This window comes from Chlorocebus sabaeus, chromosome 8 (assembly GCF_047675955.1).
Source record: "Chlorocebus sabaeus isolate Y175 chromosome 8, mChlSab1.0.hap1, whole genome shotgun sequence".
NCBI lineage: Eukaryota > Metazoa > Chordata > Mammalia > Primates > Cercopithecidae > Chlorocebus > Chlorocebus sabaeus.
The window spans coordinates 148,241,073-148,266,548 of NC_132911.1; the positions used below are offsets into that span (position 1 = coordinate 148,241,073).

A 25,476-nucleotide genomic window follows, 5' to 3' on the forward strand; every position below is an offset into this window, starting at 1 on the left:
AAGGAACAGAAGACGGCGTAGGGTCCATGTGCACTTTATTCACTCGCGTCGTCGCCTCTCGGGTCCATGCGTCGGGGCGAGCGTCTGAGCCGGGAGGGGCCACCCGACTGAGGACGCCGCCCGGGCCTCGGCAGGGCTGGGCCTTTTGTTTTTAATAAATAAAAACGGAACTCTAAAAAATATATATATAAAAACTGGGGAGAAATTAAGTTTTACAACAATTGGAACTCAAAATTCCAAAATGGAAAATGTACAGACTCGGTCCCCCAGCAGCTCTGGCCTCGAGAACAGGCAGTCCCGGGCGCGGCGTCTTCACGCTCGTCAGCTGCAGGTCGGGGACGGGGATGGGGTAGAGCTTGGTTTTTGGTCAGAAGCCAAGAAAAAAGATCGGAGAAGAAAAGAAGGAATGACCTCAACTTCCTCTGCACGGAGGACGGGGACGGCTCAGAGATAAATAGCATTTAGGTTAAAACTATGTCATTAGCAAATTTAGTTCTTATATCTTTCCCTCTATTTATATCTCTATACACAGGTGGGCTGCGATGCAGGATAGATTCTGGATTTATAGTTACACGAAGAAAAAATACTCTCGCCCCTCCCCCACCCTGCCCCCAGAATGCCTGCCCAGCCCTGCCCCCTACCCCAGAGGACTTTGGTTTGGGGGCCCCCACCCCACCCACCGAGAGCCTGCCAGACCCCGGGCCCACTGCCCTGGAGCCCCCAAACTCCTGAGCAGTCACCAGCTGGGGACCACGGGCCGAGGAAGGGAGAGGCGGCGGGACAGGTCGGGAAGCTCCCCCGGGGCTGGGAAGAGCTGCAGCTCAGGACAAGGACCGGAGGAAGGGAAGGAGACGGGGGCGGCTGGGCAAGGCCCAGGCCAGGACGCACAGGAGCCACGGGGAGGCAGCCCGGCCCCACGGAGGGCAGTGTCGCTCGGCTCCAGGACACTGAAGGCACTGAAGGCACTTTCTCGGAGCTGACCTGGGGCCAGCGGAGGGCGAGGCTGTGCCCGCGGGAACTGGCCGTGAGGTGGGGGGCCAGAGGCGCCCTCCCTGCCGCTGCTCTGCCCTGGCTGCACCCTCAGACCAGGCAGAAGACGTGGGGAGCGCCGGGGCCAGGGGCCTGGGGGAGGGGAGGAGGTTGCAGGGCTGGGCCGGGCGATTCTGGCCCCTCTGCCGGGAGAGCAAGTGCGGGGTTCGGCCTGGCTCGGGGCGGCAGGACGTCCCTCCTGTCCCCGGGCGCCCCCACTACAGCACACCCTCCATGAAGCTGGTGTCCAGGTGCTGGATGAGCACGCGCAGGAAGGACATCTCCTTGCGGGTGTTCTCGAAGATAACGCGCGGGTCGTCGGACTGGCAGCGCAGGCAGTTGGGCGCCATCACCATGGCCAGGTTGCTTACATCCATCTTGGTGACCGCGACGTTGGCCGGCTGCACGAAGACCTGGAGGAGGAGCGAGGGTGGGCACGGAGGGGCGGGGAGGGGGAAGCGGCGGGGACCCCCCGCGGAGGGAAGTACCTGCAGGAAGCGGATGAGGTAGCAGAGCACCATGCGGTTGATGCGGGGCAGCGCGTGCACCACGGCCACCGCCGCCTCGGGGCTGTCGTAGTGCGCGATGCACTGCTCGTAGAACTCGTGCGGGATCAGGGGCTCCTCCAGCTCCCGGTACCACAGCTTCAGCAGGGATGCTGGGGACACAGCACGGGGCTTAGCGGGCCTGCTCGGCGGGCACCCCTGGGCCAAGTGGGGTTCTGTGGCGGACACGAGGGGTGCTGTGGGTGACAGGCTGGGAGGGCCGGCCCATTCTGGACAGGGCCCATCTGACCCGGCTGGGCCCGGACCCCGGAGGGCCTTTCAGCTCCTAGGGGCCTGAACTTGATCCTGGAGGCATGGGGGTCACGCCAGCAAAGACGTGCGAAACAGGATTTTTCTCAGGAGTCTGTGCAGCTGCCGTGAGGGGGTGTCTGCACAGCAGGCATGGCGGAAGGGCACAGGGCAGAGAGCAGCAGGTTGGCAGTGGGCTGCATTGCACAGGCAGGCCTCGGGGTGCCCCGCAGACACCTGGGGAGACTGTGCAATGGGCAGGAGGGAGGATGTGCTGGAAGTGACTGGGAAGCCATCGTATCACCAGGCAGGAGGCAGGATCAGGGTGAACTCCAGAGGCGGAGACAGGGACCCCTTAGCCACAGCCTGAGCCAGGCCTGCTCTGCTGCAGTGTGGAGGACTCACCAGGGACGTGGGGGTCTTCCAGGCCTGTGGGCACCTTCCACTGGTCCACCTGCAGCTTCAGAGCATTCACCTCGTCAATGTCCCCAGGGACCCTGCAGGGCACAGGGCAGGTCTCAGGCAACAGGAGCCTGCGCTGCGGCTTCATGATTCCGCCTGGACACTCCCTTCGGTCGGCCCCTGCTGACCCCTGGAGGGAGCAAAACCTCAGGACCCCCTGCCACCCCAGTTGGCCTCTTTCCCACGAACATGGGTGGATGGCACTCTTCAGGATTCCTGCCCCACACACCTGGGTCCGAGTGTGGTGTTTCCCCAGGCCACCGTCCATCCCTGGACCCCTGCTGGCTCCCTGTGTGGATGCCCTCACCAAAGGGCCACTGGGGCTCAACCTGCAAGCCTCAGTTTCCCCAGCTGCCCTCCTGGGGCCTAGGTACCCCTTGCCCTGACAGGTGAGTCACGGGAGTGGGTGGCACCCTGTGCCATCCCTGTTCACAGACAAGGGCTGCCTGTCATCTGAGGCTCACACCCTGGGCTGCCCATGGCTGGTGTCCAAGCATGCTCTGGACCGCTGGTGGCCATCTGCAGGGGCGCCCTCCCTGGCTGGCTGTGCTTCCTCTTCAGAATGGGTCCTGTCCTCTTTCCTGGCCTGCACACACTCGGGGTCAGCTTCCACACTGTGGCCCCAGCCTTCCATCTGCTCTCAGGTAGGGGTGGGAAAGCAGCCCAGCAGGCCTGAGGCTTAATGGCCCCTACATGCCAGAGATGCATGGTGGACACACAGCTGTGGCCCCCACACCCGGCGCCCGGGGTTGCCGTGGCACCTGAAGATGCCCTCTGTCTGGTCACCGTTGAGCGCCAGCACCTCCTCAGAGAGCCGTGTCTGCACCCAGGGCAGCTGGCGCTCAGGGTAGCGCTCCCTCTGCATGCCCATGACCTCCTGCAGTGCGCTGCCAAACATGGACGGGCTGAACACGGCGTTCTTGGCGTGCCGGATCTCCTCCACGTTGGGCTTCTTCAGCCCCTGTGAAGACAGAGGCTCTGTCCTGGTCTGGCCTGGCCGTCCTGCTTCCAGCCCTCCTTGCCCCCAAACCCTAACTCCTCCTGGGCTGCCCCTGGCTCTGCCTCCCCTCCTCTCATCCCTGTGGACTCCTGGCTCCAACTAGAGCTACGGACAGGCCCAGCTCCCCGGCCGGAGTCACTGTCTACAGCACCAGCTCGCAGGGTCCCTTGGGAAGGTGGGAGTGTCCCTTGGGCCGGCCAGGGCTGTCAGGGAGCACAGCACAGGCCAAGCTGGCTGAGCTGGGGTGAAACTTCCAGAAGTCTGTGGCAGGGCTGAGAGCCCTGGGGAGGGTGTGATGCGACCAGTGCATCAGAGATAAGAGGACATGGGGAAGGGGCCAGGCTCTTGGGACAGGTACAGGGAATGAGGTCCTGTGGCGCGGTCTGACTGAAGCCCTTTGCCTGCCTTGCTCCTGAGCTGGGAGTCTGGGCCTGGGAAGAGCCCCTGGGGGAGGGTACAGGTCAGAACACGGGGTCGGCCTGGCGCACCCCACCACTCACCTAGGTGGGCTCTGTGTGGCACCCTCTGCACTTCTGCCCCACACCAAACTGCAGGCAGGGCTCCTGGGGCTGTCCACCAAGGGTCTGTGTCCCCGCCTGCCCTCCCCAGCCCCCCAGGCGCACCCGTACCTTCTTGGCCCCGGTCAAGGCTGCCTTCTGCAGCTTGTGGTAACAGTACTTGGCATATGTGCTTATCGCCACCCCTGGAAAGAAATGGGACCCGATCAACCTGGTGTGGATGTGTGGGTGTGGGGCCAGAAGAGGGGTGAGCAGACGCAGCTCCTTCAAGGGCCCTGGGGGGCAGGGCTGGCCGGGCCCCAGCCACCCCCTGCCCAGCGCAGCAGGTCCTCACTCTCTCAGGCAGTGCCCTTTAGAGCACAGACCCAAGGAGCACTTGCCCACCTGCAGAGGGACAGGCTGGGGAGGAACCCCTGTGGCAGCTCCACCTGCCCTCCCACGGCCACACAGGAACAGGAAGGCAAGGACCTGGGTCCGAGGGCCTCTAGACCCCACTGCTCCCTCCCTGGGGCCTGACCCGGGCAGCTGTCCAGGTACTTGACTCTTCTCTGTTTCAGGCCCCTCCCTGGCTTTTGGGCTCTGGGCAGGAGCCCCTGGAGGAGTCATTTCCACCTACCCAGCACCCACAGCCAGTGCTGGGGGAGGCAGACACTGAGCCATCTGGATAGCAAGCCCAGCTCTGCTGCAGCCCTGGGCCTGAAGTACCACCTTTGGGCTCTTCTGAAGGACTAAGGTGGCAATGAGAGGGCCCAGTCTTTCCCAAGGGAGGGGCTTTCTAAAACTCAGCCCCCGACAGCAGGGTCCCTGAGGGGAGGGGCAGTGTGCCTGAGTCAGCACCTGGGGAGGGACTCAGGGACCTCAGCCTGGGGAGTCTCCAGACACAGGGCCCAGGGGAAAGTGCCAGAGGGGAGAGGATTCCCAGGCTGGGTCTGGAAGGCGCAGCACCTTCCTGCTCCAGGTCGGGAAGAAGCAGATGAGAGAAGATGCCAAGAGAAGCCGTCTGGGACCAGGGGAGCCATGGACCTTGGACAGCTGGACAGGACCCTGTGCTTCTGGACATGAGACCTGCCCCAGCACCCAGAGCCTACCGCCTGCCAGGGTGAGGGGGGCCTCTGGATCCTGACCCCCAATCGGAACGTCTTTGTCTTCTTTAAAGGAGCAATTTCTAGTGGACAGCTGAGGACACGGAGTCCTTGGACCAGGTTCAAAAAGTACACACGTCTTGAGTCCATCTCTAATTGCCACAGAAGAGTGACATGTGACTGCTAACAAGACTCTTTTTTAGAGTAACCAAAATGAATTTTTTTTTCATAGATGTTTAGGTCCTAGGAAATCTGTCATAATCCTTGGGGCCACAGGTCCTGGCAGAGGATCTGGCCCCAGCCTCCCATGTGGGACCAAGGGTCTGGGCAGGCTATGAGGTACCCTCGTTTTTCTAGAATGGATGGTGCCCACACACACTGGACCCAGGCTTCAGAGCCCCAGGAAGGCGGCAGAAACCCAGGGCCTCAGCTCAGCAGTTGGGACACGGAGTCACTAGGCTGGGGGGCCTGGGGCAGACGGCAGGGCCCGGCCTCCTGCTTGCTGTCCCTGCAGGAAGACAGGCCCTGATCTCCTGTCCCTTGGCCCCTGGTGGGACAAACACCCAGCCCCAGCCTGCTTGGGACCAGGACACCCTCCAACAGTCTGCGACTGGGATACACTGGGGCCACCGCTTCTCGGCTGATGGTGAGCATGATGCAATCTGTGCCTCAGTTTACTCCTCTGTAGGATGGGGACCATGACAACGCCTGTCTCATGCAGTGCTCAGCAGGCAGCTGCCGGCGTCACGAGTGTACTGGGTAGGCCAGGGACTGAGGCCACACTGCCCCACCTGCAGCTTCACTCGGGGGGTCAGGCAGCCTGTGCCCTAAGGTCTAGAAAGTTGGGGATGACTGCTGCTCACGCTGCATCAGGCACAGGGCCAGGCACCAAGGTGTCTGCTGACCTGTGGTGTGAGAGTGGGCAGTGCCCATGGCCAGCCCAGGGAGACCCTCACCTGTGTGGGGTGCTCTGCTCTGAGCCCACTGCCCTGATCTGGCCTTGCCTGACCTCAGCCCTCATCACCATCCCCCTCCGGCTGCAGGCAAGCCCAGGTGGGTCGGCTGCCCATGGAGGGACCAACAGCAGCAGCTCTCCTAAGGTCTGTGCTGCTCTGCTCGGTGGCCAGGCCTGCCCCGGGGACCTTAGAGCTACAGGACCAGGTCACAGGTCTCCCAGGTCGCCAGGTATGGCCAGGGCGTCCTGGTGTTGACCCTGCTCGCCACTTGACACACTCTGGGCTGCAGTGTTCTGCTGGGCTCCCCTCCAGGCACGGGGAGTCTGCTCCCTGCTCTGCCTGGCTGCAGCCAGGAGACTCTTGCGGCCAGCGGTGTCGGTCCAGCTCAGGCCACCGGACACCAGCTCAGGCAGGAGCGCAGAGCTCCTCCTACGCTGCCCCAGATGGAGTGGTCTGAGGATGTCTGGGACCAGGAATCTCACCCCTACATTGCAGCTGGCCCTCTTCTCCCAGGGTCCTGGGTGAGACCAGGCTGGGTGACTCGGGACTGGGTCACTGGACCCTGGCACAGACCTGTTGGTGGCAGCCTTGGAGGCGCCAGGGTGAGGACAAGTCCCCAGCCCGGCAGATGCCATCCTGGCATTCCCCATGAGGGCCCTTCATGCTCCTGTAGCCTCCTGCTGGCCCTGAAGTTGGCCCTAAGCAAACCTCATCCACAGAAAGCTTGCTGGCACTGTTCTGGGCCTGCATAGGCAGCATGCAGTCAGGGATGGCTTCCTGGAGGAAGGGGTGCCTAAGTTGAGTGGTCTCAAAGGAAGTGAAGTGGAGCAGAGAGGTGGTGGCGGAGCTCTAGACAGACGAGTGGGCATGAGGCACCAAGTGTGGCAGGACCACACTGCAGGAGCGGGGAAGGTGGCCCTGGAAGCCTGTGTGCACATGTGCGCACAGCTGACTTGGTCTGACAGCACAGCTCTCAAAAGGGCACAGCCCTGGGTTTACAGGGCTTTCCTGAGCCAGGGCCTGGGGGAAGGTGGAGAGGTGGAAGCTGTGTGAGAGTGTGGGTGGTGGGAAGGGTGCTCGTGGGGAGGGTAGGGAAGCCCTCCCCCAGCTTCTGGGGGCCCACCATCAAAGTAGGGGACGGCTCCTTGCTGATTCTGAATGCAGGCTTGGCTCCTGTGGCCCAGGGGCAGCCCTGGGCTGGAAGACAGGGCTGAGGGGTACTTGTCTCCAGGGCACCACACACCTCTCCACCTGCAAACTTCCCTGTGGGGGTCAGGCCCACTCACTCACCTGGGGGCACCTCCAGTAGCCCTCGGCCAGCAAGTCCTTATGCCCCCACCCCATCAAGAACCCAGCAAGCAAGTTGGAAATGACTCTGGGCAGCACCAAGACAGGTGTGGACAGGCTTGACCTCTCCAGGGGTCCAGTCAGTCACCTGGGCCCTCCAGCTCGCTCAGGAGGCCACAGGCCTGAGGTTAGTGGCCCCATCCCCCCCGCCCAGAAGCGGTTAGAGAAGAGAAGGCCAGGCGGCCGAGGCTGGAGAGCAGAGCTGTGCAGACGCAGCACCCAGGGGCTGCGGGGAGAGGCCCTACCATCCGGCTCTTCAACATAAGGCTTGGGTTTCTTTCTCAATTTGGACTTCTTCTTAGTGTTTCTTTCCAGGAGCTCTTTTATGTGCTGTGTCACTGGGGAGCAAAGAGAACCATGAGGACCACGGAACACAATGCCAGGAGCCAGCGCCCACTCAGCTCCCACACTTGGCCAGTGAGCAGGCCCCTGGGCCTGTTGGGGATTCACGCTGTTTGGCTGGGGGCTGAGCGTGTCTGGGGGGACGTGGCTGTGTGTGTGAGTGGCAGAGAGGTGCCAGGGGCCCTTCGGAGCATTGTGTGGGCTGGGAAGCTGCTGTGCCTGTACTGGCCTGAGTAGAGGTGCAGGGAAGGCGTCTGGGGAGTTGGAAGAGAGCAGGCAGCATCTGCCCTCTGGCTGGCAGCAAGGCTGGGGCAGCCATGGCCTGGGCTGTCTGCCTGCCGGTCAGAAAACCAACAGAAACAAGTGGGCGAAGGCAGCTGGCCCCAAGCCAGTCACTGCAGTCAGAGGAGGGGTTCCCCTCAGGCTGATTTGGGCCTGCCTCCTGCTCTGCACAGCGTAACTCCGCCCTGTTGCCACCGGCCTTCATGACCTAGCTGAGGTCATGGCTGCCAGGCTTCTGTGAGGTGCCGTCTCCTCCCCCTGCTCCGTGCCACACTCTGTAGGAGAAGTCACTGTGCCCCGCCCACACCTGAGGGGTGGGGTTAGGCTCCAGCTCCTGGAGGCTGGACATGTATGTAAATTATTTGTCATTATTCTGCACAGATTTATCTATTCCTATCTATTGAACTATTCTTTTTTTTTTGAGATGGAGTCTCGCTCTGTCGACCAGGCTGGAGTGCAGTGGCCGGATCTCAGCTCACTGCAAGCTCCGCCTCCCGGGTTTACACCATTCTCCTGCCTCAGCCTCCCGAGTAGCTGGGACTATAGGCGCCCGCCACCTCGCCTGGCTAATTTTTTGTATTTTTTTGGTAGAGACGGGGTTTTACTGTGTTAGCCAGGCTGGTCTCGATCTCCTGACCTCGTGATCCGCCCGTCTCGGCCTCCCAAAGTGCTGGGATTACAGGCTTGAGCCACCGTGCCCGGCGAATTATTCATTTTTATCAGTATGGACTCACGGATTTTTTTTTTTTGTGAGATAGGGTCTCACTGTGTCACCCAGGCTGGAGTGAGTGGTGCGATCTCAGCTCACTGCAACCTCTACCTCCTGGCAACCTCCACCCACCGCAACCTCCACCTCCCAGGTTCAAGAGACTCCCACCTCCCACCTCAGTCTCCTGAGTGGTTAGAATTACAGGCATGCGTCACCACCTCTGACTGATTTTTGTATTTTTGGTAGAGATGGGGCTTTACCATGTTGGCCAGGTTGGTCTTGAACTCTTTTTTTTTTTTTTTTCAGACGGAGTCTCGCTCTGTCGCCCAGGCTGGAGTGCAGTGGCACGATCTCAGCTCACTGCAAGCTCTGCCTCCCGGGTTTATGCCATTCTCCTGCCTCAGCCTCCCGAGTAGCTGGGACTACAGGCGCCCGCCACCTTGCCTGGCTAGTTTTTTGTATTTTTAGTAGAGACGGGGGGGTTTCACCGTGTTAGCCAGGATGGTCTCGATCTCCTGACCTCGTGATCCGCCCATCTCGGCCTCCCAAAGTGCTGGGATTACAGGCTTGAGCCACCGCGCCCGGCTGGTCTTGAACTCTTGACCTCAAATGATCCACCCGCCTCGGCCTCCCAAAGTGCTGGGATTACAGGTGTGAGCCACCACGCCTGGCCTACTTATGGATTTTATTTTATACTTGGGTTATAATCCAATGGGTCTTTATCTTGTTGCTCAACTTGCTCCAGCCTTGGCCACTGGGAACTCCTTCCGCTGGCTCCTGTGTCCCTGTGGCAGGCGTCACCCCCACCTCTGGCACTTTCTCACTTTTGACTCCATCTCGTATTGTATATGCCCTGCACCAGCCCTGGAATCACCCATTTCTCCAAGGAACTTTTAATGGAAAACGGTATTTAGAAACCAAGATCTGGGTGTGTGACATGCTTACTGCTACCAGGAAATCACTGCTTGCAGGCCCTCTCAATGGACGGAAAGACGAAACACCTGCGTGCACGCTAACTCCTGTTCACACGCACATCTGTAAATATTTCTGGATGTCACCGTCTGTCTCCGTATCAGCTAAACATGGCCTCTAACTTGATTCCATTACCGCCGTTAGTTGCTCTGGCTTCCTCCCTTTGCATGTCTGTAACTGGTGTATCTTCTCATTCTTTTAACAGTCTTTTGTAGGAGACTTAATTTTGATCAAATCCAATTTATCCATGTTTTTCTTTTATAGATAGTACTTTTGGAATTATATATAAAAATCTTTGCCTCCCTCAGGAAAGCAAGCATTTTCTCCTGTTTTGTTCCAGAAGTTTTATAGTTTTAGGTTTTATATCTTGGTCTCCCAGTGATCCATTTGTAGTTATTTTTTTGTGTACACTCCAAAATAAACATTGAAATTCATCTGTTGTTTGCATTTGGACATCCAGTTTTCCCAGCACCCTTGAAGGAAAAGGCTGCCCTTTCTTCACTAAGCTGCCTCTGCAGCACTGTGAAGCTGGCTCATGCATACGGGGGTCTGTTCTAACCTTGCTCTCTGTGGCACTGACCCCGTCTGCCTCAAGGCCAGTGCCACACTCTCTTGTCAGTCTAGCTTTATAACGAGTCAGGTGCTGTAAATCCTCCAGCTCTGAATTTTTTCAAAGGGGTTTTGGCTATTCTAGGTCCTTTGTAGCTCCTATACATTCTAGAATCAGCCTGTCAATTTCTAAAATAAAAAAATGTAGTACAATTTGCATTCAGATTTAATCCATGCATCAATTTGGTAGAAGTGATGGCCTAACAGCATTGAGTCTTCTGACTCATAAGCACAGCAGACCTTGCCGTCTACTTTACTGCTTTACTTTCAGCAGTGGTTTGCAGTTTTTACTGTGCAGGTATTACACGTCCTTTGTCAGACCTCTCTCTATGTATGTCATATTTTAAAATGCTACTGCAGGCAGGCACAGAGAAGCTGAGGCAGAAGGATCGCTTGAGGCAAGGAGTTAAAGATCAGATGGGGCAACATTGCAAAACTTCATCTCTACAAAAAAATTAAATTGGCCAGGTGTGGTGACTCAGGCCTGTTGTCCTAGCTACTCCAGATGTTGAGGCTGGGGCATCATAGCCTGAGCCCAAGAGTTGGAGGCTCCAGTGAGCTATCACACCGCTGCATGCCGCCCTGGGCCACAGAGTCTCAGAAGAAATAAATACATGCGATTGTACTCCAACCTGGAGACCCTGTCTCTAAATAAATAAATACATGCAATTGCAAATGGTATTTTAAAATACCAGCTTCTAATAATCTGTTGCTAGTATATAGAAATATGAGGCCAGGCTTGGTGGCTTACATCTGTGATCCCAGCACTTTGGGAGGCTAAGGTTGGAAAATCACTTGAGTCTAGGAGTTCGAGATCAGCCTGGCCAACATGATGAAACCTTGTCTCTACAAAACTTAAGAAAAACATTAGCTGGGCTTAGTAGTGCCTGTGGTCCCAGCTACTCGGGAGGCTGAGGTGGGAGGATCCCATGAGCCTGGGAGGTGGAGGCTGCAGTGAGCCGTGACAGCACTACTGCACTCCCCTGGGCAATACAGTGGGACCGCGTCTGGAAAAAAAAAGAAATATTTATTTATTTGAAACGAAGTCCCTGTCTGGGGATTAAAAAAAGAAATAATTAATTAATTAATTTGAAACAGAGTCTTGCTCTTGTCATCCAGGCTGGAGTGCAATGGCACGATCTCGGCTCACTGCAACCTCCGCCTCCTGGGTTCAAGTGATTCTCCTGCCTCAGCCTCCTGAGTACCTGGGATTACAGGCACACACCACCACGCCTATCTAATTTTTGTATTTTTTAGTAGAGACAGGGTTTCACCATGTGGGCCAGGCTGGTCTCGAACTCTTGGCCTGATCCACCTGCCTCAGCCTCCCAGAGTGCTTGGATTACAGGCGTGAGCCACTGTGCCCAGACTGCTTTCCTTATTAAGCAGAGTTTTAACCAATCCTTTGTTTTCAGCATCAGGGTCACCCTCTTCCCCCTTTGCTAGAGGAATCTGGCTCTACCCACTTTGCAGCTTTTAAGGGTTTGCTGCCTGCTTTAGCTTTTCCGTTTTCCCACCATCTGCCCAGGATTCACCATTTTTGGTCCACATGCTCCAGCTTCTAAAACAGTTGTTCTTCCTTTTCCATTTTCTTTTTCTTTGTGGGTTTTTAAAATTGTGGTAAAATACATATAACATAAAACTTACCACTTTAACCATTTTAAAATAGACAGTTTTGTGACATTAAGTACATTTACATTGTTGTACAACCATCACCACTGTCCATCTCCAGAACATTTTCATCTTCCCGAAGTGGACCTCCGTCCGCATTAACCCTCACTTCCTGCGGGACCTCCGTCCGCATTAACCCTCACTTCCTGCGGGACCTCCGTCCGCATTAACCCTCACTTCCTGCGGGACCTCCGTCCGCATTAAACCCTCACTTCCTGCTTCTCCCTTCCGCAGTTGTGGCACCCACCATTCTAGTTTCCGTCTCTGAGGATCTGACGCCTCTCGGGCCTCAGAGGTAAAATCCTACAATCTCCGTCTCTGGGGATCTGACTCCTCTCGGCCCTCAGAGGTAAAATCCTACAATCTCCGTCTCTGGGGATCTGACTCCTCTCGGGCCCCACGGAGGTAAAATCCTACAATCTCCATCTCTGGGGATCTAACTCCTCTCGGGCCTCAGAGGTAAAATCCTACAATCTCCGTCTCTGGGGATCTGACTCCTCTCGGGCCTCAGAGGTAAAATCCTACAATCTCCGTCTCTGGGGATCTGACTCCTCTCGGGCCCCACGGAGGTGGAATCCTACAATCTCTGTCTCTGGGGATCTGACTCCTCTCGGGCCCCACGGAGGTAAAATCCTACAATCTCCGTCTCTGAGGATCTGACTGCTCTCGGGCCTCAGAGGTAAAATCCTACAATCTCCATCTCTGGGGATCTAACTCCTCTCGGGCCTCAGAGGTAAAATCCTACAATCTCCGTCTCTGGGGATCTGACTCCTCTCGGGCCTCAGAGGTAAAATCCTACAATCTCCGTCTCTGGGGATCTGACTCCTCTCGGGCCTCACGGAGGTGGAATCCTGCAATCTCTGGCCTGTGACTGGCTTCTTGCCTTTAGCATGATGCCCTCAAGGTTCATCCACGTGTATCTGTCAACACCTTCTTCCTTTTTAAGACTGGAAATACTTTTCCATTTCGTGGCTGGACATGTTCTGTTTCTCCACTCAGTTGCTGATGGATCCTTGGCATGTTCCCACCTTTTAAATTATAAAAGCTGCTGGGAACGGGGTGTACAAATCGCCGTTAAGAGTCTTGGCTCCCAGCTCTTCTGGGTCATTCCAGAAGTGGAAATGCTAGATGATATGGGAATTCTATTTGTAATTATTTGAGGAACTGCCTACTACTTTCCACAGTGGCTGTACCATTTTACATTCCTTTCTGGTTTTTTTGCCTTTAAAAAATGGTTTCACTGGCCGGGCATGGTGGCTCACGCCTGTAATCCCAGCACTTTGGGAGGCCAAGGCAGGCGGATCACGAGGTCAGGAGATCGAGACCATACTGGCTAACACGGTGAAACCCCGTCTCTACTAAAAATACAAAAATTAGCCAGGTGTAGTGGTGGGCGCCCATAGTCCCAGTTACTCGGGAGGCTGAGGCAGAATGGTGTCAACCTGGGAGGCGGAGCTTGCAGTGAGCCGAGTTCGCACCACTGCACTCCAGCCTGGATGACAGAGCGAGACTCCGTCTCAAAAAAAAAAAAAAAAGGCTTCACTGTCATTTTAGTGAGTTCAAGGTGGAGGTGAGGCAAATGCCCATGTTCAATCTGCTGTCATGAGCTGGAAGCCAGGAGACCTTGCTGGATGCATGAAGAAGCGAGCAGTGAATGAAATCTTTAGGGGTCTCCAAAACATACAGACGTGGAGCAGGTGGGAGAGCTGAAGCTACCATGCCCACTGCCAGGTGCGCTCGATGTCTGTGACGAGAACCTGCTGAGGGAGGTCCTGGGGACCAGTCAGGAGACCCAAAGGTGTGACCACCCATGAGACAAGGCTAAGCTGGGGGCATCACCTCGTGGGACCTCAGTCCCCGAGGGTGGGGACCACCCAGTGCAGGTCATGCAGGTGCTGGGAGATAAGACAATCAAAGGCTCCTGAGGCTGAGGCAGGCAGGGTGCTCAGGGCAATGCACCAGGCTCAGCTCTGCCCCTCACCAAGGGTCCCCGGGCTACAGTTTCCGTTTTCTAAGAACTCTGCTGCAGCCTAGCCGGCCCTCCAGGGCACAGGCTACACCCTACATCCTCCTCGGCTGATAGGGCCTGTCTTTCTTCCCTCCCCTCCCTTCCTCTCCTCCTTTCCCTTTTTCCCTCCCCCCTCCCATGGGGTCTTAGCTGGGCACAATGGCTCATGCCTGTAATCCCAGCACTTTGGGAAACTGAGGCAGGTGGATCAACTGAGGTCAGCAGTTTGAGACCAGCCTGGCCAACATGGTGAAACCCTGTCTCTACTAAAAATACAAAAACTAGCCGGGTGTGGTGGTGCTCACCTGTGGTCCCTGCTATGTGGGAGGCTGAGGCAGGACAATTGCTTGAACCTGGGAGGCAGAGGTTGCAGTGAGCTGAGATCGCACCACTGCACTCCTGCACTCCAGCCTGGGCAACAGAGCGAGACTCTATCTCAAAAAAAAAAAAAACAACAACAAAAAAGGGGGGCTCTTGCTCTGTTGCCCAGGCTGGAGTGGTGGAGTGCAGTGGTGCATTCATGACTCACTGCAGACTTAACCTCCTGGGCTCAAGCAATCCTCCCGCCTCAGCCTCCCAAGTAGTTGGAACCACAAGCATGTACCACCACGCCTGGCTAATTTCCTTTATAACATTTTTCATAAAGACAGGGTCTCACTTTGTTGCCCAGGCTGGTCTCAAACTCCCAGGCTCAAGGGATCCTCGTGCCTCGGCCCAAAGTGCTGGGACTCCAGGTGTGAGCTGCTGTGCCTGGCTGGGACTCCAGGTGTGAGCCGCTGCGCCTGGCTGGGCCTGTCTTTCTGAGCAGCAGGAGGCTGGCTGGAAGGGTGTGAGGCTCATCTGGGAAGGGATGGCCACCGTGTATGTAGAGGCCTCTCCTCTGGGCTCAGGGTCAATCAGGGACCCTGACAGATGAACCTAGGAGTGCACCCTGGGGCTGGAGATGGGGTTCTGGCTGTGAGGGTGGCCACAGTACCACAGCCAAGATGCAGGCTGCCTGCCAGTGGGACTGCACAGAGCCCCAGCCCTGCTGTCGCTCCAACCCAGACAGTGCTCTTGGCCTTCATGGGCCTTCCTTGGCAGAGCTCTGAGGCCATGGCCACCCAGGTTGAAGCCTGATTCCTTTTTCCATGCAGGCCAGGACCCCACAGCTATAAGACACGAGGACAAAGGCACATGAGCCTACATGTGAAGGGCAGTGGCCTGGAGCACACACTCCCCTAGGAGGCCACAGCCTCTACTTACATACAGCAGAAAAGGCACAGCCACACACTGACTAGGCAGCTGGCCCAAGATGGGCCCAAGGAATCTCAGGCCTTTGTCTGGCTGTCTCCTGGCCCTTCACTTGCCTACTCTTGGGCACCTACTGTGGGCTGCATGCTGTGCTGAGCAGCAGGGGCTCAGTTCCACAGCCTCCAGCTCAGGTACGACATTCCCAGGCCCTTCTGGAAGAGGGTGAGGAGGTGAACTACAACGCCAACAGGAGCACAGCCCCTAGGACTTCACCTGCTTCTTGAAGGGCCCAGGACCAGGGACTGGGCTTCACGGGCCAGCCCAGCCTGCCTGGCACCCTGCTCTGGTCCCCCTCTGCACATGCAGAGCCCCAGCCGCCTGCCAAGCTCTGCCTCTGCTGTGATTTTGTGTTGAAAAGTCGGGTGAAACTGCATGGCTTCCAAAATCTCCCCACAAACAGCTGACAGACTGGGTGGTGCCTATACCCAACACTGTCCCCAGGAACCTCCCATTGCCCTGTGGCCTCCACCTTGCCTCTGTGCCCACAGCAGCTTGTGAGCACCTTCCCCACACCTCGGTTGGGGGTAATAGGGGTAAAGCCCAGCAAGGCCCTGACCAGGGGCTCAATCTCTGCAGAGGCAAAGGCCAGACCAGGGTGGGCTCTCACTACCACAGAACAGTCCATGACATGTCTGACCTGGAGGGTGTGTGTGCATGCGTGCATGTGTGTGTGCGTGCATGCATTTCTGGACATCAGTTCTGTGGCTGTGCCCTGCAGATACCCACAATGTGAGGTAGAGGGCGGCTTGCTGCGGACACAGGGCTGTCTGGCTGATGGCACCATGGCCTGGGCCCAGCACACCTGAAGCATCATCTTGGAGAGCCCTGGGCAGACTCTGGCCTCCCACGTTGCCCCAGGCAGCCATCAGGATGGGTTGACAGCTCCAACTTACGAACCCATGGGGCAGCTTTGGGGCAGCTCAGGTGCTGCATGACCTGCATGTGAGCCACGGTCACTAAGCTGCTGCCTGCTCACAGGAGCCTTCTGCCAGGATCATACCCAGAACAGACAACCTGGGTCTTGCCAGGGTGGTAACCCCTCTAGGCCACGGATGGCAGAAGGCGAGTGCAGCAGGCATGCAGGGGCCTGACCACGGCTGCTCTGCCCTCAGCCTCTTCGTGCCTGCCCTTGTCAGGGAGCGGGACTGGCCGTGGTGGGCTTGGAGCAGAGTGGATGCAGCCATCGAGGTCCCACGCCCTCGTGTCTGCCAGGGCTCCGGAGCTCTTCGCCTCAGTGCTAAGTGGGGCTCCAGAACGAGGCCACACAGGGTGTGGGGTGTTTCGGGAGGTGTGTGTCAAGCCACGGCCCTGTGTGGAGGGCTGCCAGGGACTTCACCAGCTGCCGCCCAGCACAGTAGGAGCCCTCTCCACTGCCCTTACCTGAGCTGGAGGCAGAGCCCATGCATGGCCTTACCTTTGGTGTCATTGACGGGGTCCATGTGTCGGTAGATGTAGCCTTCCAGGTAGGAGTGGAACTTGGGAGTGGGCGGGAAAAAGGCTAGGCAGATGGCCATGAGCTCCCAGCCGCGGGCCAGGCTCTCCAGGCGGAAGTTCTCAGTGGTCTGCCGGCACAGCTGGATGTAGAGCTCGTCCCGCAGGCCCTGCACGCTCCAGCCCTTGGTGGCAACCTCCAGGGCCACGTGTAGCGGGTCGGCCTTGGCCCGCCGGTCACCCATGTACATTTGAATCAGCTTGAAGAGCTCGCAGGCCTCCTTCTTCACGTGCCGGTCGCTTGTCACGATCATGGGCTTCTTGATGGACTCGCTGCTCCAGGCCAGCATGTTGGCGATGGACACCTTCCGCCGGAAGAGGCCCTGAGTGTGCTTGTTGAAGTGCTTGGAGGCCCAGTTCTCGATGTCCGTCTCCGAGGAGGGCTTGCGCAGCGTGAAGGTGGGGAAGACGCAGCTGGCGCTGGGAATGCCGCTGCGGCTCTGCCGGCTGCTCTCAAACTGGGCACAGGCACCGAGGTCCTCAGACTGAGAAGGACAAACGGGGCTGGGCTGTTAGCGGGTGGAAGAGGGCCAGGCAGTTGGGCTCACTGGGCCACAGTCCCCAGAAGTGTGAGCTGGGGCCCCACCAGAGCCAGTCAGGTGAGAGGCCTGCCCTGCTCACCACAAGGCTGCCTGAGGGGGAGGCCCAGAGGAGCCCAGCCTGTCCACAGATGCGGCTGGGGCTCTGGAGCCCTGTACTGCCAAGGTATGGCAGGGCAGCCTGCTGATGGGTGACCCAGGTGACCTGGCTGAGGGTGAAGCAGGAGGAAGGGGAGCATCCGCTGGCATCCCCAGGGGGCTGACCTTACTCTGCCACCCCCTGAGAAGTGTCAGTGCCCTTGTTCAGGCACGGAAGGCTGCAGTTCACACCAGGTAAAAGTGCTGTCTGGTTCCCAACCCCTTCACTGCTGTGACCCCAGGCCCTTCCTCCAGCCTTCACCCCAGGCCGACCTCCAGGAGGCCCCTCCCTGCCTGCTGCTCTGAGAGGACCCTGGTCCACGCACCCTGGGCATCTCTGCCCTCTTGTCCTCCTGCGTCTTGAGCAGTGGACAAAAGCACAGCCTGGAAGCTGTTCTGAGGTCTCCGTCCTGGAGACTATGGAGGCCACCCAGGCCCTCAAGGCCTCCCCACCCCAGGAAGCTCCCTGGGTTCCTCCTCCACCCTCCTGGGTCCTCAGACGCTAGGCCTGCCCTCTGCCTCACCCTGTGAGGCAGAGGCTTCCTGTGTCTGCAGCCGACCAGTGTGAAAGGCCAGGGTCAGGAGGTGAGAACAAGGACGGAGATGCTGGACACAGGTGCACGTGGCCTCCACGGGATCTGGCCTCCTTCAGCTCCAGGAGCCAGGTGGGGAACGTGCCAGAGGCCCCAGGCTGGGTGCAACATCCCTGAATTCCTGGGGCCTCTGACCCCTCAACAGTTCTTCCTACCCGAGGGAGCCTCGGAGACTGGCTTTGAGAAACACCAAGGAGCCCCCGACACCCTGGCTGCCCGCTCCTCAGGAGCCCCGGCCACGGCTCTGGTGGCCACCACCCGCCCAGTTTGCTGAGGCTGCCTCTGTTCTGTTGCTGGAGTCAGGGTGTGGCCTCCAGCTCCCAGGTGCCCCCAGGATGAGGAAGGCACTGCCAGGGAACCCCCAGCAGACCACAACCCCACGGGGGCCTCCTCATGGACTCCCAGCTGAGCTGTGACAGCCTGCTGGAGTGCCCAAGGCCCTGGAGACACAGGGTTTCAGAACTCTGCGTGCTGTGTGCACGCCCTGGATGCCAGGTCTCCTTTGCCCGGCCCACGGGGCCCACTCTGACTGCGCTGGCCCCAGGCGTTAGCCCCAGGCCCTCAGGCTCAGCTCCACCTGCAGGGCCCTCACCTGTGAGGGGTGGAGGTAGGGCTCTGGCGAGGCCAGGTTGGTCTGCACGGAGACGCTCTTCTCCAGTAGGATCTGGGGGAAGCCGAGCTTCTCGAAGGTGCCCCTCCTCCAGTGCTTGTTCTCCTGCTGGGCCAGCGCCTCGTCCTCGCTGAAGGCCCGCACCACCGGCCCGGGCATGGGCAGTGGCAGGGCGCCGTCGCTCTCGTAGCCAGAGCCGTCCTGCTGGGAGTCCCAGCTGCTCCTCTGCTTCATGTGGAAATGGGCCTGCTGCGCCTCCCAGGCCAGCCGAGCCTGTGCCAGGAAGGGCTCGGCCGCGCCCCGCGCCCCATCGGCCTCACCTTCCGCTCGCTTCACAGGAGCGAGGCTGGTCCCGCACGGGGGCTGTTCCTCCGCCAGGGGCTGCTCCACAAGCAGGTCCCCGGGGCCCTCGGTGGGGGTGGCGCTGGTGGCTTGGCACAGAGAGGGCTTTCTGCTCTTTCGCTTGCGCGTGCCCGGGGAGTAGCCTGTGGAGGACAGGGTGTCCTGCTGGCTGGACCAGGACATGGCGTCCTCCTGGGCCTGTGGCAGCGGCGTGGGCGGCTGGCTGTGCCGCAGCTCAGGTCCCTCCATGGTGCTGTAGTCTCCGGACTTGACGCCCAGGCGCTGGTCCCTCAGCAGGCAGGGGCTGGGCTGCAGGGAGTAGGAACCCCCGCCGGGGTTGGGCGCGTACTTGTGCCGCGGGCCGGCGCGCAGCTTGGGGCTGGAGCCCGCCTGCTCCACATAGACCAGCTGCCGCACGTACTCCTTGCCGGCCGGACTGTACTCCAGGCTCAGGAAGCGCTCGGGGCACTTCTGCTTGGTGAGCACCAGCTGCTGGCAGGGCGAGGGGGGACCCTGCTTGTTGGGCTGGAGGAACGGCCGGGGCTTGCGGCCCGGGGACCGCTGGGGAGAGCCGGCCTGGTAGCCCCCGCCAGCCTCGAACTGCACGTCCATGGGGGGCTCATCGTAGATAGGGGCCTGGTACTCCACTGGGGGCTCCTCGTAGAGCGGGGGCTCATAGCCATAGCGCGGGGAAGAGGGCTGCGAGTCCCCGGAGGGCTTTCGGGGCTGGGCCAGCAGCGGGGAGCTGCTCCCGGGGAGCTCGGCCCTCTTCAGGAAGGGTGATGGCCTCCTCTCTGGGAAGAAGATGGTGCCGTCAGCCTCCGGGGTGAAGGTCTGCAGGCTGGGCGAGTGCTGGCTGCCGGAGGGTCTGCGCGAGCGGACCCCAGGCGGGCCGTCTGGGGCGTAGCCATTGCCCTGGGCGGCGAGAAAGCTGGGCTCGCGGTCAGCGACCTTGATGAGCATGCGCTCTTTGGCGCCCAAGTTCCACCGCAGCGAGGAGGTCCTGCGTGGGGGGTGGACGGGCACAGGTGACTGCCTGCCTGCGGCTCCCACGAACCCTCTGTTGTATGCTTTCCTCACTGGGGCCCTGTGCCCTGGAGCCCCTCACACCTGCCCCGGCCCAGCCCTCACAGCCCTCCCTCTGGGGCTCTCCTGGAGCTGCCGCCCACGACGAGGCGTCTGTCTGCTCTGATCCCAGCCCCTGACCGGGCACGGAGCTGCTTCTGTAACTAGAACAGGGAGCGGCCTTACCGCGGCCCTTACTGTGGATGCTGTGCAAGTGTCCTCCGAGTTGCCTGAGCCGCCAGGCAGGCTCCTGGGCCCTGTGTTCCTGCTAAGCGGTGGCGTTGGACCCGTCCCAGCGGTCCAGGTGAGCCCAGCAGGAGCAGGGCACACCACCAGCATCCCACACACCACCAGCATCCCACGGCCCTATTTTCCAACTGGGAGCTCCTGTGAGCTCCAAAAAGACTGGCTGTCCTCCTCTGACCCCGCCCGTCACCACGCTCACTCCAACATCTGCAGGTTCCACTAACACCCGCACCTGGCTGAGGGCACCACAGTTCCCAGACTCACGCTGTCTGCGTCCTCACCAGTCCTCCCAACCCAGTGCATGAGCCCCACTCCCTCCTCCGCAACAAGGGAGACCCTGCCCTGGGCAGCACTGCGGAAGCAATGCCCACACGTGCTCCACCCCTGGAGGCCCACGGTCAGCACTGGTCCTGTGTCCACAGCCGTGCCTCCGTGCAGGGTGCTGGACCCAGGATACTGCCAGGGAGAGATGCGGGGCCCCTCTACAACCTTCCATCTCCTGGAGGCCACGTGGGTGTGGTTCTCTATTTGGGATGCATAGCACTTTGTACACCTGGGGCCTGACGTCTTCTACAATTTCCAAATGTTACTTTTACCCTGTTTCCTCTCTCCTCTCTTCTAGGAATCCAACTGTCTCTTACTGTACACTACGTGGTTTGGTTTTGGTTTTTTGAGACAGAGTCTCGCTCTGCTGCCAGGCTGGAGTGCAGTGGCACAGTCTTGCCTCACTGCAACCTCCACCTCCCAAGTTCAAGTGATTCTCCTGCCTCAGCCTCCCGAGTAGCTGGGATTACAGGCATGTGCCAACACACCCAGTTAATTTTTGTATTTTTAGTAGAGAGATGGGGTTTCATCATGTTGGCCAGGCTGGTCTCGAACTCCTGACCTCGTGATCCGCCCACCTCGGCCTCCCAAAGTGCTGGGATTACAGGTGTGAGCCACCTCGCCCAGCCCCGCGTGGTTTTCATGCGTGTTCTGCAGCAGTTTCCATTGCTTGGCAGCTCCACACTTCAGAACATTTTCTTCTCAGCTGCCTTCCAGTTTACTACTTTTCTATTTAGCTATGTTTAATCTGCTCTTAAATGGACTGTCTTAGTCCATTCAGGCTTCTATAACAAAATACTACAAACGAGGTAGCTTAAAAATAGGGAATGGCTGGGAACGGTGGCTCACGTCTGTAATCCAAAGACTTTGGGAGGCTGAAGCAGGAGGATCACTTGAGTCCAGGGGTTCAAGACCAGCCCAGGCAACAGAGCAAGTCCCCATTTCTATAAAAACAAAAACCAATTAGCTGAATATGGTGGTGTGCTCCTGTAGTCCCAGCTACTCAGGAAGCTGGGGCGGGAGGATCGCTTAAGCTCAGGGAGGCCAAAGCTGCAGTGAGCCATGATTGCACCACTGCTCTCCAGCCTGGGTGACAGAGTGAGACCCTGTCTAAAAATAAATAAATAAAAATAAAAAGAGCCCCAGGAATTTGGCCAGGCATGCTGGCTCACATCTGTAATTCCAGCACTTGGGGAGGCTGAGGTGGGAGGATCACTTGAAGCCAGGAGTTTGAGACCAGCCTGGGCAACACAGTGAGACCCCATCTCTAAAACAAACAACAAAAAAAGTAGAAACCTCACACATTTTATAAGCCAGTTGTGTCCCTCTGATTGATGTGGGGTCTTTCTGGACAAGGCCACATTCTCCATTGCCTGGGGGGTTGCTGAGGCAAGACCAGGAAGACATGGCACCCCCTGACCTGCTGGCCGGGCGCAACCTGCTCCAGAACACTGGGCTGTGCGCCTGCTCAGCATGGCCACACCACCCAGGCGAGAAGTCAGGGCAGCAGCCAGGGGCAGAGTGCAGGTGCCTGTTCCTGGGATTTCTGCTCATGGCTGCTGGAGGCTGCTCCCAACCTGACACCAGGGGCTAGCGAGGCAGAGTGGATGGTGGCAGCCAGTATGGCAGGGGCCACCAAACCCTGAGGGCCAGCTGTGGTGTCAACCCCTCCATGGCCTGGGGACACTGAGGGGTGAAGGGCTCCAGAGTTCGGGAGATCTGGGGTTGAACTCCAGTCTGTTGCTCTGTGGCTGCAAAAGCTCAGATTTCACTTAATATCTTTCTGCCTCAGTTTCCTTCTCAGTTAAGATTCAACAAAACAATGTGCATGTAGTAAGGCCCTGAGCTCAGCACTGACACAGAAAACCCTTGGTAAATGTGAACCATCAGTTTCGCGTATCTGTGACTCTTTTTACCACTTAACAGATACTGCCTTAGGCCTGGGCCAGGCCTAGGGAAGGGCTGGCACATGGTCCGCACAGGGTGACCTGCTGTGTCCCCAGGGAGGCGCCTTTCTGCTGTCCGTCTAGGGTTGCTGAGGGAGGATGGGGGCTGGCAGGCGGCCGGAGGGTGGGGCAAGTGTGACGGGAGGTGAGGGCACGGGAAAGGCTTGCTGGTCAGATGCCACACTCTATCCCAGGAACGGACAGGGGTTCTGCCCAGTTGGGGCAGAGATGAAGAAAGGTAAGAAGGCCAGAGGACCTGCCCCCATGCTGATGATCCCACCTGGCCAGGGGAGGAGGCTGGCACTGCCACGCGTGTGTGCCAAGCACCTCCTCAATGCAGGCCAAGGCCTGTGCCGAGCACCGGAGTCACAGATGGGGAAGCCCCGAGAGGCCCAGACACTCTCCCCAGGCCATGCAGCACAGACCCAGTGGCAGCTAGGTGAGGACCATGCCCCATGGTGCCCAGAGTGTCTCTTAAGAGGTCTCTCGCTCTGCCCCACCCACCCTTCTGCCATCTAGGCAGCTCTGCTCTCTCCCTGGGGCAGCTCCTGAGCCTGCGTTTCCCCAACCCCATTGCCTGGCCCTTCTCCTCAGCTCCCTCAAATCACATCCAGTCACCAGGCCCCGCCGACTGTAATTCTCACCCCTAGTTGGCTGAGCTTGTCCTGGGCCCCCGGGGAGCACTGAACAGCACCCATGGCTCAGCTGCCCCTGCTGGGCTTCCTCCTGGGCAATGTCTGCCCTTTCAGCCGGTCCGGCCTCCCTGACGGGCCTTCACAGCCCCTCTTCCTGAGCCCAGCTCGTTCCCATGTCTCCGGGGCAAGTGGAACCCCAGGCCTCTCTCTCCTCCCCCTTCTCTAACCTGTCCTTCTCCTCCTCACCCTCCCTGCCATACCTCTCTGTAGGGCAGGGGCACCAGTGCAGAAAGACCACCTCCCCCATCTCTCAATAAAACAGAAATCAAACATCATAACACAGGTTGTTCAGTGGACACTTCCAAACTGCAAGGGAAGTTGGAAAATCTTAAGAGCGGTCATGGCCTCTGAAAATGCTGAAGTCAGGCGGGCAGGGCAGACTCAGTGACAGAGGACAGGATGACACTCAGGGCCCTGAGGGCTGTTTCTCCCAGAGCCTATTTTTGGAGGAAGAATTGGGAGTGCTGCACATAAACCAAAGCAGAAACAAAACCACAGCCAGAAGCGCTTCCCTGTTGCTTTCGCTTCTAAGAAACGGCTGCTGTGCGTGCAAAGCCTGGATGGAGCTGGGAGAAGTGGGCAGCGGCAGCAGCCGACAGGCTCCCAACCCAATGCTGCAGGTTTCCGAGGAAAACACTCCGCCAAAGTTCCTAAGTACAGACACAGTTATACTCACACAGAACAAGAAACCATACATCTGAAATTATGCTTGAAAAACAACTTCACTCCTCCAGGCCCTGGGTCCCCTGTGACCTCACACTCATCTGTGTTCCCTCTGGGCGTGACCCTGCCAGGCTGCCTGCCAGGGCGACCCCACTGCTATCCCTGCTGTTCTCGGTGTGGTCTCTTGATACCCTGAGTGCTGGTATCAAGCTGGTGGGACTTGTTTGTTTCTTCCTATCTCAGTATGTGGAGAACACCAGAAGCAACGTGCTTTTACCAGGCTGAGGTAATAGTACGCCTTCGCTGCAACTCAGGGCTGGCTGAGCTCCCTGGCTTTTGTTTATAATTTCTTTTTCCTGAGTGAACTGCGTCCATATAATTTATTTCACAGGGACTTTATTTCTTGCCATCTCACATGGCATCACACTGGTCCATTATGCTGATGGCAACTTGTGAAAGGAAGCACCAGGCATGCTCTGGGGGCAGAGTGGGGCTTCCAAGGCCTCCTGAGCCCAGCAGGCCTGGCTGGCTCTCATCTGTTCTGCTCTCAGCCCCTGTGGGGCTGGCATGGGGCTGGACACCAGCTCTCCTCCCACTTCCCAGAAGCACCCGCATGGCTGTGGCAGCTCACACCTAGGCATCCAGCATGTCCAGAGCGAAGCTTCACTCCTGATGGGAGTCCAGGTTGGCTGAGGGCGGTATCTCCTACGAGCGGCCACAATGGAACCCTGGCACACTCAACATTCTACCCCAGGAGATGTTGGCACGGTCTGTAATTGTGCCCAGCTTGCTGCATGGCAGGCCCTCTCACTGACTCCCCAAGGAAGATAAGTTCCCTCCTTCCAGAAGCCCTAGATCATAGGAAGAACGGGCTTGGCAGATTCCACTGGGTGCCTGCTCTCAACCAATCTACAAGTGCCAATCTGGCAAGCGTGAGTCCCACATCTATGTATCATGAGAACACACAGAGCACGCAGGTTTCGGCAAAAAGGACTGAGAAAGTCTCAGGACAGGGTCTGGCTATCCACTTCCCGGCCCTGCTCCACCTTCCCAGCTAAACACGCATATATCACCCCAGGGCACTGCCGCCCCAGACATGCATGCGTCACCCCAGGGTGCGGAAATCCCCTGAGGCAGTGCCCTGCTGCTGCACACCGGCAGGACTCCCTCATCCCCCCGTGGACCCAGTGTCTTCTTCTTCCAGACACCACTGAACCTCTGTCCCAAGGTCTCAGTGACAGGACGACAGTGACAGGGGAGGGGCACGAGGAGGTGGCCAAGCTGCCTGGTGTGGAGCAGCCCCCAACCAGGTCACTGGAGGAGGCCAGGCTGCCACCATCACACTGGCCAAGGGCCAGGGATCGCCCTCAGGGATGCACAGCACTACTCACAGCAAACGCTGGGCTGGGCCGCCCAATGCAGTGGCAAGGCCTCTGCTCCCTGCCAGGTCCAGAGGGAGCCCAATGCCCCACACAGAGCTCGATGTGGGCTGTCTCCTCCCAACCATTAGTTTATGGCCCAGAGGTGCAGTTGCTGGCCCTGTGTCAGGGGGGCCTGGCCAGCACATGGACACACTCGTGGTCTGAACAGAGATCTTCATCAGGCTGAATCGCCAGCCAGGTGAAAGGTGCCAGCCTCTGAGAGGGGCCAAAGGCACAGCAGAGGCAGAAGACACAGGAAGCGCAGCTACTGGAAGGTTGCGAGCGCTGCGGACCTCCAGGAGGATCCTTGGACCTTCGTGGAGACCAAC

At 58.6% G+C, this 25,476-nt stretch overlaps 2 protein-coding genes across 9 annotated transcripts in view; one reads left to right on the top strand and one right to left on the bottom strand.

The window, feature by feature from the left end:
- The window catches only part of ZNF7 (zinc finger protein 7), a 322,126-nt gene that overhangs the window by 14,646 nt on the left and 282,004 nt on the right, over window positions 1-25,476 (top strand). The gene's annotated exons all lie outside the window — the stretch shown is intronic.
- ARHGAP39 (Rho GTPase activating protein 39) overlaps window positions 19-25,476 on the bottom strand; it is a 140,154-nt gene continuing 114,696 nt past the window's right edge. For 3 of the 7 annotated variants that reach the window (XM_073018556.1, XM_073018555.1, XM_073018558.1), the window contains 7 exons: window positions 18,428-19,790; window positions 16,489-17,050; window positions 7,434-7,526; window positions 3,915-3,988; window positions 3,047-3,246; window positions 2,229-2,320; window positions 19-1,687 (listed from right to left, as the gene is read on the bottom strand). In XM_073018556.1, coding sequence (XP_072874657.1) covers window positions 1,248-1,687; window positions 2,229-2,320; window positions 3,047-3,246; window positions 3,915-3,988; window positions 7,434-7,526; window positions 16,489-17,050; window positions 18,428-19,790 — 2,824 coding nt within the window. In that variant the 3' untranslated portion in view covers window positions 19-1,247. The remainder of the gene's footprint in view (window positions 1,688-2,228; window positions 2,321-3,046; window positions 3,247-3,914; window positions 3,989-7,433; window positions 7,527-16,488; window positions 17,051-18,427; window positions 19,791-25,476) is intronic. The other 4 variants (XM_008001977.3, XM_008001978.3, XR_012093809.1 and 1 more) reach the window with 4 other exon arrangements.